The sequence below is a fragment of the Candoia aspera genome, chromosome 2, assembly GCF_035149785.1.
Source record: "Candoia aspera isolate rCanAsp1 chromosome 2, rCanAsp1.hap2, whole genome shotgun sequence".
Taxonomy (NCBI): domain Eukaryota; kingdom Metazoa; phylum Chordata; class Lepidosauria; order Squamata; family Boidae; genus Candoia; species Candoia aspera.
The window spans coordinates 20,804,984-20,820,122 of NC_086154.1; the positions used below are offsets into that span (position 1 = coordinate 20,804,984).

Consider the following 15,139-nt stretch of genomic DNA (forward strand, 5'->3'; position numbering starts at 1 on the left):
TTTCTTGGGTATTCCAAGTCCTTGATGGAAGTTAATCCCATATATTGCACCACACAGATAAACACACAAACATGCACAGGACCTATCTGCTCAATGCCATTGCAACCTATACCAGTTCAGAAAAAATTTCCTTCCCTGGGGATCAGTGTTGTTCAATGGTTAAACCTACCACTTTCTAATTCTTGGTATTTATTTTCTTTTCCATTTCTGATATACTGAACATCCCCCTTTACAGAGACAATTATCTCTTGGGCAAAGAGGGCTGAATGGCCTGCTGTGGCCATTCCAGCAACTACAGGAACAGTCCTATGAATTTGATTGAAAAGGTGTTTGGAGATCCACAAGATTCCTTAGACCCATTTGGAGTTGTGCTAGAGGAAAGGGAAAGAATGGAGACACATCCTTCAGGAAGTGAATTAACTGGAAAAGGCCCTCCTGCTGTTCAGCCTGGGAGCTGTGGGGAGTTCTGGGCAAGAACTGGGCAGGAGATCCTGGAGGAGGAAACCATCCGTTCAGAAGGTCAGCCCTGGGACTTCAGGAGCATCCGATATCAGGAGGCTGAGGGTCCCCGAGGACTTTGCAGCCAACTCCACTACTTTTGCAGTCGATGGTTGAGACCGGAAAAGCACACAAAAGCGCAGATGCTGGACCTGGTTGTCCTGGAACAGTTCCTGGCCCTCCTGCCCCTGCAGATGGAGAGCTGGGTGCGTGAGTGTGGGGCAGAGACCAGCTCCCAGGCGGTGGCCCTGGTGGAAGGCTTCCTCCTGAGCCAGGCGGAGGAGCGGAAGGAGCAGGTCGAGTTGCAGGTGAGAGACCTTCATGAGGAAGGGGTTTGAATACAATTGTCATGTTCACCGTTTCAATGTTCCTGGTACATCGTAACGTTTCGCATGTCATTTCCCTGATTCACGTTTGATCTTGGCTGGGAGGAGGATTCCACTGTGCAGAGGTGTAATCTCTTGGCTGCTAGTTTGGAATGTGTTTGGGTTATCTCATGTGTTCAAGGTTACTTTCCAAGGATCAGTGGGTGACGGTTACCAGCACCTGGGAGGGGGGTGGTTGCTACGGCCGGGCGAGGGGAGGGATTACGTTTCGAGCCGAGGGGTTTTAGTTTGTATTTGGCGCGCTTTTGCTCATTCTCAGCTTTCTCTGTATTTGCATACTATTCTTTCAATAAATCAGAAATCATTATGTATCTACTTGTGAGTCTGAGTATGTCAGAATAGGCAATCATTACATAAAGCTGAGAATTCCAAAAAATTTTTTTCCGTTAACAACCTTCCAGAGTAATCTGTGAGGAGTTTAAGTTAGCGATGACTGAGCCTACCCCTCACTCGGGGGAAAGTGTGTATTCGAGTACGGGGGAACCGGATTCCACGGTAAGGAAGGTGGGAAAAGCCCCCACGCCAGAGTCGGAGGACTTATCGGAGGCTTCGAGCCCCAGCCCAGCAGAAGGGAAAGCTGTGAAATCCAAGGTGGTTAAAAAAGCGGAAGAGCCACCAGAGGTTCCGACGACGTGGGGTGAGGAACAGAGAAACCTACCCGGAACGTCAAAGACGGTGGGGAAGCAGAGGTATCCGCTGTCCCCGAATGTGGTCAGAATTGACAGGAGAGGATCAGAAGACTCAGAGAGCCCTGAGAGGTCCCAGGGGTGGGAAGCTAGAATTCAAGCCCTGGAAGACCTGATGTTGAAAATGTGGTGGGGCCAGGGCAGAGGGGGAAGGGAGCTTCGCTCCAGACAGTCGTCCCCGTCTCTCTCTCCTCCCCCCCCTGCCATGAGGAAGAAGGATCGTAGGAGGCATCGGGCGGGCTCGCCATCCCGCAGTCCCAGACGTGCGTCCCCATCGCCCCCACGGCACTTAGAAGACAGAGGGAGGGGGAAAGGCAGAGAAGGGAAGAGAAACCCCAGAGTCAGAGTTTCGAGTTCCCCTCCCCAAGAAGAAAAATCCCCAGGAGGTGCCCAGGAAAAGGACTGGGCAGGAGGCAAGGAAGAGAAGCCCACAGGGCGCAAGATACAGGGATTTCACTGTCAAGTTTGACGGGGATCCCACGAAGCTGTCATTTTTCTTGACCAATGCAAAAAGCTATATGGAGGAGTTTGGGAGGTTGTTTCCTTCCGAAAGGGCTAAGATAAATGCAGTGGCCACCAAACTCAAGGGGAGGGCAGCTGATTGGTTTATCCAATGAATGGAGATGGAGGCTATGGAATTGGAAGATTTCGAAGATTTCCTATGGGCACTCAAGTTGCATTTCGCTGACCCGCTAGCCAAGGAAAAAGCAAAGGTGGCTTTGAGGGAACTGATCCAGGGAGCGAAGTCCGTTGCAGATTATGCCCTAGAGTTCCAAGTCTTAGCTGCAAAAGTCGATGATTGGTCGCAAACGACCTTAATAGAAATGTTTAAGGATGGACTGAGACCGGAGCTGCTGAGGTGGTCGTTGGGAAGGGCAGATCCCTTTACCCTGTATGACTGGATTCAACTGGCGGGGAGCGTTGAGCAAGCCCACGCGAAGTTTGCACAAAGCAGAAAGGGTCCTAAACAACCGGCTATGATGAGAGCGGCAAGGTCCCCGGCCACCGGGGGAGAACGGGGCGCACAGCCTGGCAGGAGGTGAAGGAAAGCCGTTTTGCAAAGGGGCAATGCCTCCGATGTGGGAAGGAAGGACACCGAGCAGCGGCGTGCCCGAAGGGACGAACCGAGGAGCGGCCGGGAAAAGCGTCAGGGAAATCACCCTCACTGCCCAGGAAGATGAAAGCAGCGGTGGCTGAAACCGAGGGGGAGGACACCCCTTTCTTCGGAGACGAGGGAGAAGCCAATCTGTTCCAGCCGGCGGGAAACGCCTGCCACCTGCCTTAAGGGGCGCCCCTGGGCAGGTGGTTGAGGAGGGGCGCGATCACATTTCGGTGAGTGGCAACTACCCCACGCTGACAGTGAAGGTGAAGTTGGGCTCCCGTACAAAAATGGTGGAGCTGTGAGCGCTGATCGACTCAGGGTGTTCACGTTGTTTAATGCACCCTGATGTGGTGGCTGCTTTGGAGCTACCCAAATTTCCGCTAAAGCGACCCATGATTTTTACCCAGCTGGACGGGACTACGGCGGGGGGAAAGCCAGTCACCCATTCCACGGGCATGGTAGCGTTGCAAATGGGTATCCACCGCGAGGGGCTGCCGTTTGTTGTGGCACTAGTGGGGGGCCTGTTGGACATCTTGGGGATCCCTTGGTTGGTCCAGCAGAACCCGCACATAAATTGGGTGTATAGGACCTTGACTTTTAAGGATGGGTTTTATCAAGCCCCTGAGGAAGACGACGCTGTGGAAGCTGCTATGGGGAGGGCGGCGGCAGCAACTCTGCGTTTCGTTGCCGGCCTACTAGAGGGGTTGCCGGAGCAATACCAGGATTTTGCAGATGTATTTGGTGAAAAGGAGGCGGACCAACTCCCACCCCATCGAAAGACTGACTGTGCAATAGAGTTGGTCCCAAATGCCCAACTGCTCAAGCCAAAAATCTATGCTATGACCCAAGCTGAGCTGGCAGCGCTGAGGGAGTTTGTGGACAAGAATTTGGCAAGGCGCTTTATCGAGCCAGCTAATTCGCCAGTGGGTGCACCCGTTTTATTTCGACCAAAGAAGGATGGGACATTGAGACTTCGCACAGATTACCGCGGACTGAATGCGGTCTCGATATTAAATAAATATCCTCTGCCAATAATAAAAGACATGTTAGCACATCTGGCCAAGGGGAAAATCTTCTCTAAGCTGGATCTGAGGGAGGCATATTTCTGTATCTGCATACGGGAAGGGGATGAGTGGAAAACTGCCTTTAATTGCCCTCTGGGCTCTTTCCAGTACAAAGTGTTGCCATTTGGGTTGGCAGGGGCGCCTGGGGTGTTTATGCAATTGATCGATGAAGTGTTACATGAACATTTGTTCAAAGGGGTACTGGTCTATTTGGATGATGTTTTAATTTACACTGAAACAATGGAAGAACATGAGCGTTTGGTGAGACAGGTGCTCAGCAAACTGAGGAAGGCTGAGCTGTATGCTAAACTATCTAAATGTGAATTCCATAAGACCCTCAACTGGATTATTTGGGGTACAGGATATCTGACAAAGGTATTGAAATGGACCCTGCAAAGATCCAAGCCATTCTGGAGTGGGAGTGCCCGCGTACCCGCAGGCAGCTCCAAAGTTTCCTTGGATTTTCCAATTATTATCGCCAATTCATCCAGGGGTTCGCGGAAATTGCGTTACCCCTCACTGACTTATTGCGAACAAAGGGTCTGGGGGACACACGCCGGGTGAAGAACCCGGGGGCAGTGCTTAAGTGGACACCGGAATGCCAGGTGGCTTTTGACAAGCTAAAAAGCCTGTTCACAGCTGAGCCTATCCTGCAACACCCTGATCCCACTAAACCTTTTGTGGTTCAAGTGGATGCCTCCGATTTCTCCATTGGAGCGCTGTTGTTGCAGGCAGATGCTACTGGCTGCCTAAAACCCTGTGCATATCTCTCCCGCAAGTTTTCTGAGACAGAACGACGATGGCATGTTTGGGAAAAGGAAGCTTTTGCCGTGAAAACCGCTTTGGAGGCATGGCGCCACCTTTTAGAGGGGGCCAAATGTCCATTTGAGGTTTGGACGGAGCATAAAAACTAGAAGCGCTCAGCATGCCCCGTAAACTCACCCCTAAACAAATCCGTTGGGCTCAGTTTTTCAGCCGCTTTGATTTTAAGTTGAAGTTCATTCCGGGTAAGAAAAACTTCTTGGTTGATGCGCTTTCCCGCCTGCCTCAGGATTCGACCTCAGTACCAGATGTGGTGGGTACAGTATGGACAGAGCCACAGTTAGGTGTACAGGCTGTCACTCGCAGCCAGACCTGTGCGCAGCTCCCCTCAGCTCCAATTTCGCCGGCTGGGAGGAGGCTGTCGCTCCCTTCTCAATTGCAACAACAGTTTCTTTCCGAACTGAAATCTGACACTTGGTTGCAAATGAATAAAGACACTGTTACCTTTGACCAAGGCTTTGCACGGAAGCAAAGCCGTCTCTATGTCCCTGACAGTTTGCGAAGGGAGGTCCTCCTCAGGTCCCATGATGATAAAACGGCTGGTCATTTTGGCTTTGTAAAGACCCTGCACCTGGTGCGACGTCAATTTTGGTGGCCTACATTGAGGCATGATGTCAAAGACTATGTTGCATCTTGCCCTGTCTGTGCCATGTCAAAACGGAAGGGGGGAAAGCCGCATGGTTTGTTGCAGCCAGTGGCTAGCCCCGCACGTCCGTGGGAGATCTCAATGGATTTTATAGTCGAATTGCCCCCAAGCCAGAGAAAAACTGTGATTTGGGTTGTGAAAGATTACTTTTCTAAACAAGCTCATTTCATTCCATGTGCCTCTATCCCGTCGGCTCAGCAGTTAGCCCGCCTCTTCCTAGTACACGTGTACAGGCTCCACGGATGCCCCGCCCGTTTGGTCACTGACCGCGGGACACAGTTTACTTCCCAGTTTTGGCGGGCATTTTTGAAACTGCTGGGCACCAAACAGGCGCTCTCCACTGCGTCGCATCCTGAGACTGACGGATCTACAGAGGCTCTTAATGCTACTTTGGAACAATATTTGCGAGCTTTTGTTAACTATCAGCAGGACAATTGGGTAGATCTCCTGCCCTTTGCTGAAGTGGCATACAACAACGCTGTGCATCAGAGCACAGGGCACACCCCTTTCCGGACTGTGTTTGGACGGGATTTCGTGCCCATTCCGGATTTGCCTCAACCCACTTCCCCGCCTTCTTCGCCTTCTGACTGGGCGACACACCTGGCTGACTCCTGGCCGGTTATTCAGCAAGCGTTGGCAGACGCTCAATCCACCTACAAGCTGCATGCTGATAAGAAGAGAGTGCTCCAACCTGCCTTCAAAGTTGGTGACAAGGTCTACCTTTCCACCAAGTTCATTAAGTCTCCTCAACCTTCTAAAAAGTTGGCTCCCAAGTTTGTGGGTCCCTTCCCCATTGTTGTGATGATTAACCCTGTCACCTTTAAATTGGACTTGGCTCACAATCTCAGGCGCTTACATCCTGTTTTCCATTGCAGCTTGCTCAAGCCTCACAACCATTCCGATCGCTGGCATGTCCAGTCTCCACCTCCTGCACCCATCATGATTGGCGGACAACAGCATTTCGAGGTGAAGGAAATCCTTGATTCACGCAGGCTTCGCAACACCCTGCAATACGTGGTCCGCTGGAAGCACTTTCCCCATCCGGAGTGGGTGGCTGCCCACAATGTTCACTCCCCTCTCCTAGTTCGCCGCTTCCACGCTGCTTATCCTATGAAACCTGCTCCTTAGTTAGCTGTGGGGGGGCGGTATGTCATGCTTTGGGGGGCAGTATGTCATGTTCACCGTTTCAATGTTCCTGGTACATCGTAACGTTTCTCATGTCATTTCCCTGATTCGTGTTTGATCGTGGCTGGGAGGAGGATTCCACTGTGCAGAGGTGTAATCTCTTGGCTGCTAGTTTGGAATGTGTTTGGGTTATCTCATGTGTTCAAGGTTACTTTCCAAGGATCAGTGGGTGACGGTTACCAGCACCTGGGAGGGGGGTGGTTGCTACGGCCGGGCGAGGGGAGGGATTACGTTTCGAGCCGAGGGGTTTTAGTTTGTATTTGGCGCGCTTTTGCTCATTCTCAGCTTTCTCTGTATTTGCATACTATTCTTTCAATAAATCAGAAATCATTAAGTATCTACTTGTGAGTCTGAGTATGTCAGAATAGGCAATCATTACAACAACAAGCAATGTGTTTGAATTCTTAACCCCTCCCTACCAGAGTTCTCTGGCATTCATGATATGTAGAGATGTTTCACTCATTCTTGTAGGACCTTGTTCCATTATCCATTCTAGAAGATAGATCTGGGACAGCCGTTCCTTTCTTACTTTCCAGCCTCACCGCTGGACGTTGGGGCTTTGAATTTGTGTTCAGAGAACAAGAATCCACTTCATGTTGTGGGGTGTCTGTTAATTCTTCTTTTCTCCTTCCTATTATTTATTTCAAGTCCTTTGCTGTGGAGATCAGAGATGCTGAGGGAAGGAGGAATCGATCAAATCCCCCTCAGGAGCTGTTTTTCAGGAGTTTCTTTCAGGAAGATCCAAATCAGGACACCTCAGGAGGTAATACAAGGTCCTCCCATTCCCCAGAGACATCCCAGCTTCTCTTTGTATTCTCTTCTGTAGAATACCTCCTCCTATTTCATTAATTATGCATTTTAAAATACTTTCTCCCTCACAGGGAGGAATGAAACGAAGTTGTTGATTCCTTATGGTGGAGCTGAAACAGTGCTTGAACCTCCAACTCAAGTAAGAGCAGGAAATTAGATTTGTATTCTCCCTTTCCTTCAGAAAGTCAAGGTGGTGTACGTAGCGCTGTTGTCAGGGCAGCCACGCTCCAAATAAATCACAGACTCACTTAGATAGTCTAAGGATTTCAGGATTTATTAGAACGGATTGCATGCAAGAAAAAAGATGGGAATACTTGTGCGTTGACAGGTTGCCCTGTTTATACTTTGTTGGCGGGCATTGTGCTTCTTCACCCTCGAGCTAGGACTCGATGGGTGCTTGAGGCTGTAATGAGTTGGTTGATGGGCGATGCCGGTGCTTTCCTTTGTTTTTCTGCCTTCGTCCGGATCGGATGTGTTCAGTGAGGAAAGGTGGAGATGTTTCCCTAATCTTTTGTTAAGTGTTTAAGTCCTGTCTGATGGGTGCCCCCATTATGTGAGATGTGTGACTGTGTTCCCTGTGAAATGATGTATTGGTTCCCTTGTCCCTTTTTAATGGTTGTTAATATGATCTGAGGGTCTTCCCTTTTGTGTCGTGATTTCCTTCCAGACATGGGTGCTTTAGGGATTATGCTGTTCTCTTCCTATTATGCATGTTTCCCGTTGTGATGCCCATAGGCCTTGCAACGGGGAGCATGACAACTGTCTCCTTCCATTTTTCCCTCTTGTTTGGCTGGGTTAGTTTTGTATTCCTGAGAAACATAGAAGATTCAAGTGAGATTCTTATTAGGAAATATTTTTTAAAACCATTACTTAACTCTCCTTGTGCTAGTTGCTCTCCCTAGATTGCGATAACTAAGTTTTTATAAAAGCTTTGAAGAGACCCATTATCTGGTAGTTCTTTGACTTGGAATTGTACAAGGCTGCTCAAAAAGAACGAAATACTCACACTGGCATATGACCATTTTTAAGAAGCCTTGTTTGCAACCAGTGATAGGAAAAATAAGCCCATGAGATTAAAAGATAAGGCAGACTATTGAAATCCAATGAAGGTGGCCAAACAGAAATGTCTCTAAGTGAAAATTGTTCTGAAAGAGCACAGAATAAAGGCACTTTTGGCTTGCAAAGTAGTTTCTAATCCTCTGATTTGTGCCTGGATTTGGAGGCCAAACAATCCAGCTTTGCAAAGGCTGAAAAAAGCCCTTCCCAGGAAATTTTCTCCGCCTTCTTATCTCCCGTTCAGCCAATGGGTTGGACTACTAGCAGCTTCCTTGCAATCTGAGGAGGAGCAGAAACTGGGTTGCCTCTCCTTGCGTATTGATGGCAGCCCACACAAATCCCTGGCTGAGCTCTCCCAGCACTTTCATGCAGGTGTCGAGCATGGACAGGATTGCTTCTTCTGGGGACACTACACGCCATTTGCTGCAATGCTAGAAAGAATCCCCCACCCATTTCCTTCTGCAAACAGAGGAAGGATTGGAGTCACTGATAGGTGGGTTTCCAAGGCCCATCTGCCAGTTGATTCTCTCCAGACACTAGGAGTCTTTTGATGATGGATGGATCGATGGATCGATCTAGAAGGAAAGTGGGCTTACTTTCACTGAATGGCACAAAGTCCTGCAGAATCAATCAAGTTGATAAAACCTGCCTGAATTTGGGAATTGTGAAGAATAGGACAGATCTTGCAAATCCTCCTGGGCCTGCTCTGTTCTCTTTTTCCTTCTGCAGGAGGGCCTTGTGTCCTTCAAGGAGGTGGCTGTGTGTTTCTCCGAGGAGGAGTGGTCTCAGCTGGATCCTCACCAAAAAGCGCTGCATTGGGAAGTCACGCTGGAAAATTGTAGGAATGTGGCCTCTCTGGGTAAGGGTTTGCTACTCCCCAATCAGAGAGTTTGGGAAGACATTTTGTAGTTAGATGCCATCAACTACAGTATTTTTTTAATTATTGTAATCTTATTAAAGAATTTTTATCAGAGTAAAACCAATACAAGTTTTGAAGGGGAGATAAAGAAGATAAAGTAATAAGTGAATAAGAAAGAAGTATAAAGAAATGAGTAAACAGAAAATGAAAAAATAAAAATAAAGAAGTAGCTTCCGATCTTCTTAACAGCAGTTCTAAATGCAATTATATTTTAGCCTCTCTCTCTATGGTAACATCCTAGTTATCCTTTCTTATCTTCAAACCCATTGATCTCAAGTTTATTTTTTTCGCTTTTCAGCAAAAAGTCCATAAGGGGTTTCCAGGCCCTAATAAGTGTAGATATTGTCCCGTCTCTAATCAAGCAAGTCAATTTGGCCATCTCTGCAAATTCTGTCATCTTCACCAACCATTCCTGTGTTGTAGGTATTTCAGAGTCCTTTCATCTTTGTGCATATAATAGTCTTGCTGCAGTTACCATATACAGAAACAATCTTCCATGACTCTTTTCCAGCTGTCTATCCATGAGTCCCAACAGAAAATGTTCTGGTTTCAGTTGGATATTGATCTTTAAAATTCTCTGTATCACTGTATTTATTCGAATCCAACATTTTCTAGCTTTCTTACAAGTCCACCAAACATGATAAAATCTCCCTTCATGTTATCCACATTTCCAAAATAAATTGAAGTACCTTTATACATTTCTGGTAATTTTTCTGGTGTCATATACCAACGGTACATGACTTTATAAAAGTTCTCTTTTAGATTATAACGTAACGTGAATTTCAGTCATTTCAACCCCACATGTTCCGATTGCTCCATCTGTATATTATGACCAAAATTCTTGCCCATTTTATCATACATGTTTTAACCTGTTTATACAGTTTAGCAATTACATGTTCATCATTTGTATGTAATTCAGGTTCAAATTCTGCCTTATGTTGTTGAGTACCACAGGTCCTTTTATTTACCTTGAACCTTTCTGATAACTGTAAATATGAAAAACATTGACAACTATTTCCCTCTGCCATCAATTGCTCTCTCGACGTCATTTTGTATTCCCCTTGCTCATGTTCTAATAGCTCTCAACGTGTTATCGATTAGTCTTTGCCTGCTGCGGCTCTTCCATAAAATGCCTCTTGTGCCAAGAACCATAAAGGGTTTTTTCGGGCCCAGTCTGGGTTTGTATCTCTTCCATATTCTCAATATGGCACTTCTAGCATAATGGTTTTTAAAATCTACATTAATCGTAACTTTATAGTACCACAAATATCCATGCCATCCAAACCTCAGGTCATGCTGATCAACATCTAAAATTCTCTTATTTCTCAGCAACACCCACATCCAAACCAAACGAAACAGCAGGCTGCAGTGTACAGTTTCAAATCAGGCAGACCTAATCCTCCTCTTTTCTTTGCATCTTGGACAATTTTATATTTAACCTGTGGCTTTTTTCCGTACAAACCTAGATCTCTCTTTCTGCCATTGCTTAAATGGTACATCAGTTGTCAAAATAGGTACTGTTTGAAACAAAAACATCATTCTAGGCAAAACATTCATTTTTATCACAGAAATTCTCCGCAACAGTGAAGGTTTATTTATTTATTATTCAAATTTCTATCACTGCCCATCTCCCCCCAAAGAGGGGGACTCTGGGTGGTTTACAATAAAACTCCCATTTTAACATATCCTTCTTAATTTCATTCCATATCTTAATTTTTTGTGTGTGTCAGAAGAATCTACCAAGGAGTTCTGTATTGAAAGGATTTGCCGGTGACATCACAGTTGCCCGGGGGACGCCCTACGAGGCTCCTTTCATGTCCCTGTTATTTTTCCCACCAAAGTGGTACCTTTTTTAATTTATTTTATTTATTTATTATTCAAATTTAATTACTGCCCATCCTCCCCAAAAGAGGATTTATCTACTTGCGTTTACATGCTTTCAAACTGCTGGGTTAACAGGAACTGGGACTAGTTGACAGGAGCTCACCCCGTCACGTGGCTTGCGCTCTCGGATTTTGAACTGCTGAGCTGCCAACCGTAATGGTCCTCTGGCTCAGTGTCTTAACCACTGAGCCACCGCAGGCCCTTTTAACATAATTATTTTGAAATAACATGCAGTTCATATTGATCATAGTTATACCCAAGTATTTTACTTTTTTCTCAATCTTAAAACCTGTTGTTCCCATCATTTCTACTTGATCTTCCATTTTCATATTTTTGTTAACATCTTTGTCTTTTGATTATTAATCTTAAGACCCACTAAAATGCCCAATTTCTTTAATCTTTCATTAGTATTTCTATTCCCTCCAAAGAATCTTCCAGAATTACCACCAAATCCTCAGCAAATGCCCTCAGCAGCGGGGCAAAGGGCATCCTTATCTTGTCCCTTTTTGTATCTCACAAGGTTTTGTTAATGCTCCATTAACAATTATTTGTGCTTTTTGCAAAGTGTAGATTGATTCCACCCATGTAATAAAATTCTGTCCGAAGTCATATCTTCCAAAATTTTAAACAAGAAAGTCCAGTTCTAAGATCACTGCCGCTTCTTTTTCATTATGTGGTTCTAATATTCCAAAATCTCCCATATATTTCTGATGTTATCCCTTAACTGTCTCTTAGGTCAATGGCTCTCTGCTTAAATGCATCCTGTGCCATCTCTCATCTGGTGAATTTTTCCATTTCAATTTCATATCAGTGACAAAAAGCTCCTTGGCTTCAGGAGATGCAGAACTCCATCATATTGAGTTCAGCTTTTGGGGTCCAGATGCTTCCCTATCAGTCCTTTGAAGGACTGTCATTTATTCAGGTGCTTGGATTAATGACTTTTCTTCCTTTTCATTTCAGTCCTGAGCCTTGAGATTAGGAGCAAAATGGTGCTGTTTCTGCATTGCAAACATGCTGTTTAGGGTTAATAGAAGAAATCTAGGTTTTTTCCTCTGCGACCCTTGTGATTTTGCCAAGAAAAAAAGGAACGCAAATGAAAGGCGTTTGGCTAGGAAGAAAAGGATGAGTTTCAAAATTGATTTAGTTCTCACAGGTCTCTGCTGAAATTGAACCCCCTCCAATAAATGTTAGGTTTTCTCCTTATACCTCCTTGGATATTCCCCTGATTCTTCCTTAACTCAGAGCTGACTTTGGGTGGGATTTGAATAGGTACAGATAATAATAAACAAAAAAAGATGCTTTAGATCTTTTCAAGCTCTTATGGCTCATGAATACAGAAATTATCATTTCGATACCGTGCCACTGTAAGCATGCAAAACTGTAATATACTGGAATTTGGCAAAATTTCAGAAGGAAATTCATATGACTTCCTACAGTTGGATCTTTCCCCCTAAATTTCCTATCATTTTAATTTCTCCTTTCCTTTGAAGGTAATAATGGGCAGGAGAATAAAGATTCCAGTGAACCATCCCAAATGATCAGGCATGGAGACGGAACGGAGAAGCCTGCAATTCAAATGGAACTAGGAAGGCATGAGAGGAACCAGTCAAATAATTGGAATATGAAAAGCTCAACTTCCATAAATGCTCAGATGCCAGACTTTCTTGCGCAAGAAGGAAAAATAAAGAAAAAATATGTTGGGAAAAGTGTAAGAGAATTTAAAGATGAATTAGATGTAAATGAACACTATCCAACCCAAACCAAAGGAGAAGATTATATATGCCAAGACAATGGAAAAAATTACAATTGGACTTTCCTTCTTTCTGGTGAAAATGGATCCCTTACTTCTGATAAAAGCATCCACCCAGGGGAGAAGCCATATAAGTGCACGGAGTGTGGAAAGACCTTCATTCAGAGCGGTGAACTTACTGACCATAAAAACATCCACACAGGGGAAAGGCCATATAAATGCATGGAGTGTGAAAAGCACTTTATTAAGAGCAGTCAACTTATTTCCCATAAAAGGATCCACACAGGAGAGAAGCCATATAAATGCAGAGTGTGTGGAAAGGGCTTCAGTGCAAATGGGTCCCTTATGAGACATAAAAAGATCCACACAGGGGAGAAGCCATATAAGTGCATGGAGTGTGGAATGAGCTTCAGTCGTAGTGGTGACCTTACTTCCCATAAAAGGATCCACACAGGAGAGAAGCCATATAAATGCACAGAGTGTGGAACGAGCTTCAGTCGTAGTGGTTACCTTACTTCCCATAAAAGGATCCACACAGGAGAGAAGCCATATAAATGCACAGAGTGTGGAACGAGCTTCAGTCGTACTGGTTACCTTACTTCCCATAAAAGGATCCACACAGGAGAGAAGCCATATAAATGCATGGAGTGTGGAAAGACCTTTATTCGGAGCAGTCACCTTAATTCCCATAAAAGGATCCACACAGGAGAGAAGCCATATAAATGTAGCGAGTGTGGAAAGACCTTTATTCAGAGTAGTGAACTTACTTGCCATAAAAGGACCCACACAGGAGAGAAGCCATATGAATGCATGGAGTGTGGAAAGACCTTTATTCAGAGTAGTGAACTTACTTGCCATAAAAGGACCCACACAGGAGAGAAGCCATATGAATGCACGGAGTGTGGAAAGACCTTTATTCGGAGCAGTCACCTTACTTCCCATAAAAGGATCCACACAGGAGAGAAGCCATATAAATGCACAGAGTGTGGAATGAGCTTCAGTCGTAGTGGTTACCTTACTTCCCATAAAAGGATCCACACAGGGGAGAAGCCATATAAATGCGTGGAGTGTGGAAAGACCTTTATTCGGAGCAGTCACCTTAATTCCCATAAAAGGATCCACACAGGAGAGAAGCCATATAAATGTAGCGAGTGTGGAAAGACCTTTATTCAGAGTAGTGAACTTACTTGCCATAAAAGGACCCACACAGGAGAGAAGCCATATGAATGCATGGAGTGTGGAAAGACCTTTATTCGGAGCAGTCACCTTAATTCCCATAAAAAGATCCACACAGGAGAGAAGCCATATAAATGTAGCGAGTGTGGAAAGACCTTTATTCAGAGCGGTGAACTTACTGAGCATAAAAAGATCCACACAGGGGAAAGGCCATATAAATGCACAGAGTGTGGAACAAGCTTCAGTCGTAGTGGTTCCCTTACTTCCCATAAAAGGATCCACACAGGAGAGAAGCCATATAAATGCACAGAGTGTGGAACAAGCTTCAGTCGTAGTGGTTCCCTTACTTCCCATAAAAGGATCCACACAGGGGAGAAGCCATATAAATGCACAGAGTGTGGAACGAGCTTCAGTCGTAGTGGTTCCCTTACTTCCCATAAAAGGATCCACACAGGGGAGAAGCCATATAAATGCAGAGTTTGTGGAAAGGGCTTCAGTGAAAATGGGTCCCTTATGAGACATAAAAGGATTCACACAGGGGAGAAGCCATATAAATGCATGGAGTGTGGAAAGGGCTTCAGTGAAAAAGGGTCCCTTATGAAACATAAAAGGATCCACACAGGGGAGAAACCATATAAATGTGCAGAGTGTGGAAAGAATTTCAGAACAAGTGGTTACCTTACTTTCCATAAAGGGATCCACAGAGGGGAGAAGCCATAGAAATGCATGGAGTGTGGAAAGAGATCAGGAGGAACAGTGACCTAATTTCCCATGCACAGATCCATTTGGGTGAGAATCCATGTAAATTCTAGATTTAGTTGTTGTTTATTCATTTAGTCGCTTCCGACTCTTCATGACTTCATGGACCAGCCCACGCCAGAGCTTCCTGTTGGTCGTCAACACCCCCAGCTCCCCCACGGACGGGTCCGTCACCTCTAGAATATCATCCATCCACCTTGCCCTTGGTCGGCCCCTCTTACTTTTGCCTTCCACTCTCCCTAGCATCAGCATCTTCTCCAGGGTGTCCTGTCTTCTCATTATGTGGCCAAAGTATTTCACTTTGGCCTTTAATATCGTTCCCTCAAGTGAGCAGTCTGGCTTTATTTCCTGGAGGATGGACTGGTTTGATCTTCTGCCAGTCCAAGGCACTCTCAG

General features: G+C 45.6%; 1 protein-coding gene across 1 annotated transcript in view; it reads left to right on the forward strand.

Moving 5' to 3' along the window:
* LOC134489056 (zinc finger protein 91-like) overlaps positions 1-15,139 on the forward strand; it is a 57,206-nt gene that overhangs the window by 858 nt on the left and 41,209 nt on the right. Inside the window, exons 2-6 of the mRNA XM_063291483.1 lie at positions 236-806; positions 7,038-7,152; positions 7,271-7,338; positions 8,985-9,114; positions 12,549-14,399. Coding sequence (XP_063147553.1) covers positions 267-806; positions 7,038-7,152; positions 7,271-7,338; positions 8,985-9,114; positions 12,549-14,399 — 2,704 coding nt within the window. The 5' untranslated portion in view covers positions 236-266. The remainder of the gene's footprint in view (positions 1-235; positions 807-7,037; positions 7,153-7,270; positions 7,339-8,984; positions 9,115-12,548; positions 14,400-15,139) is intronic.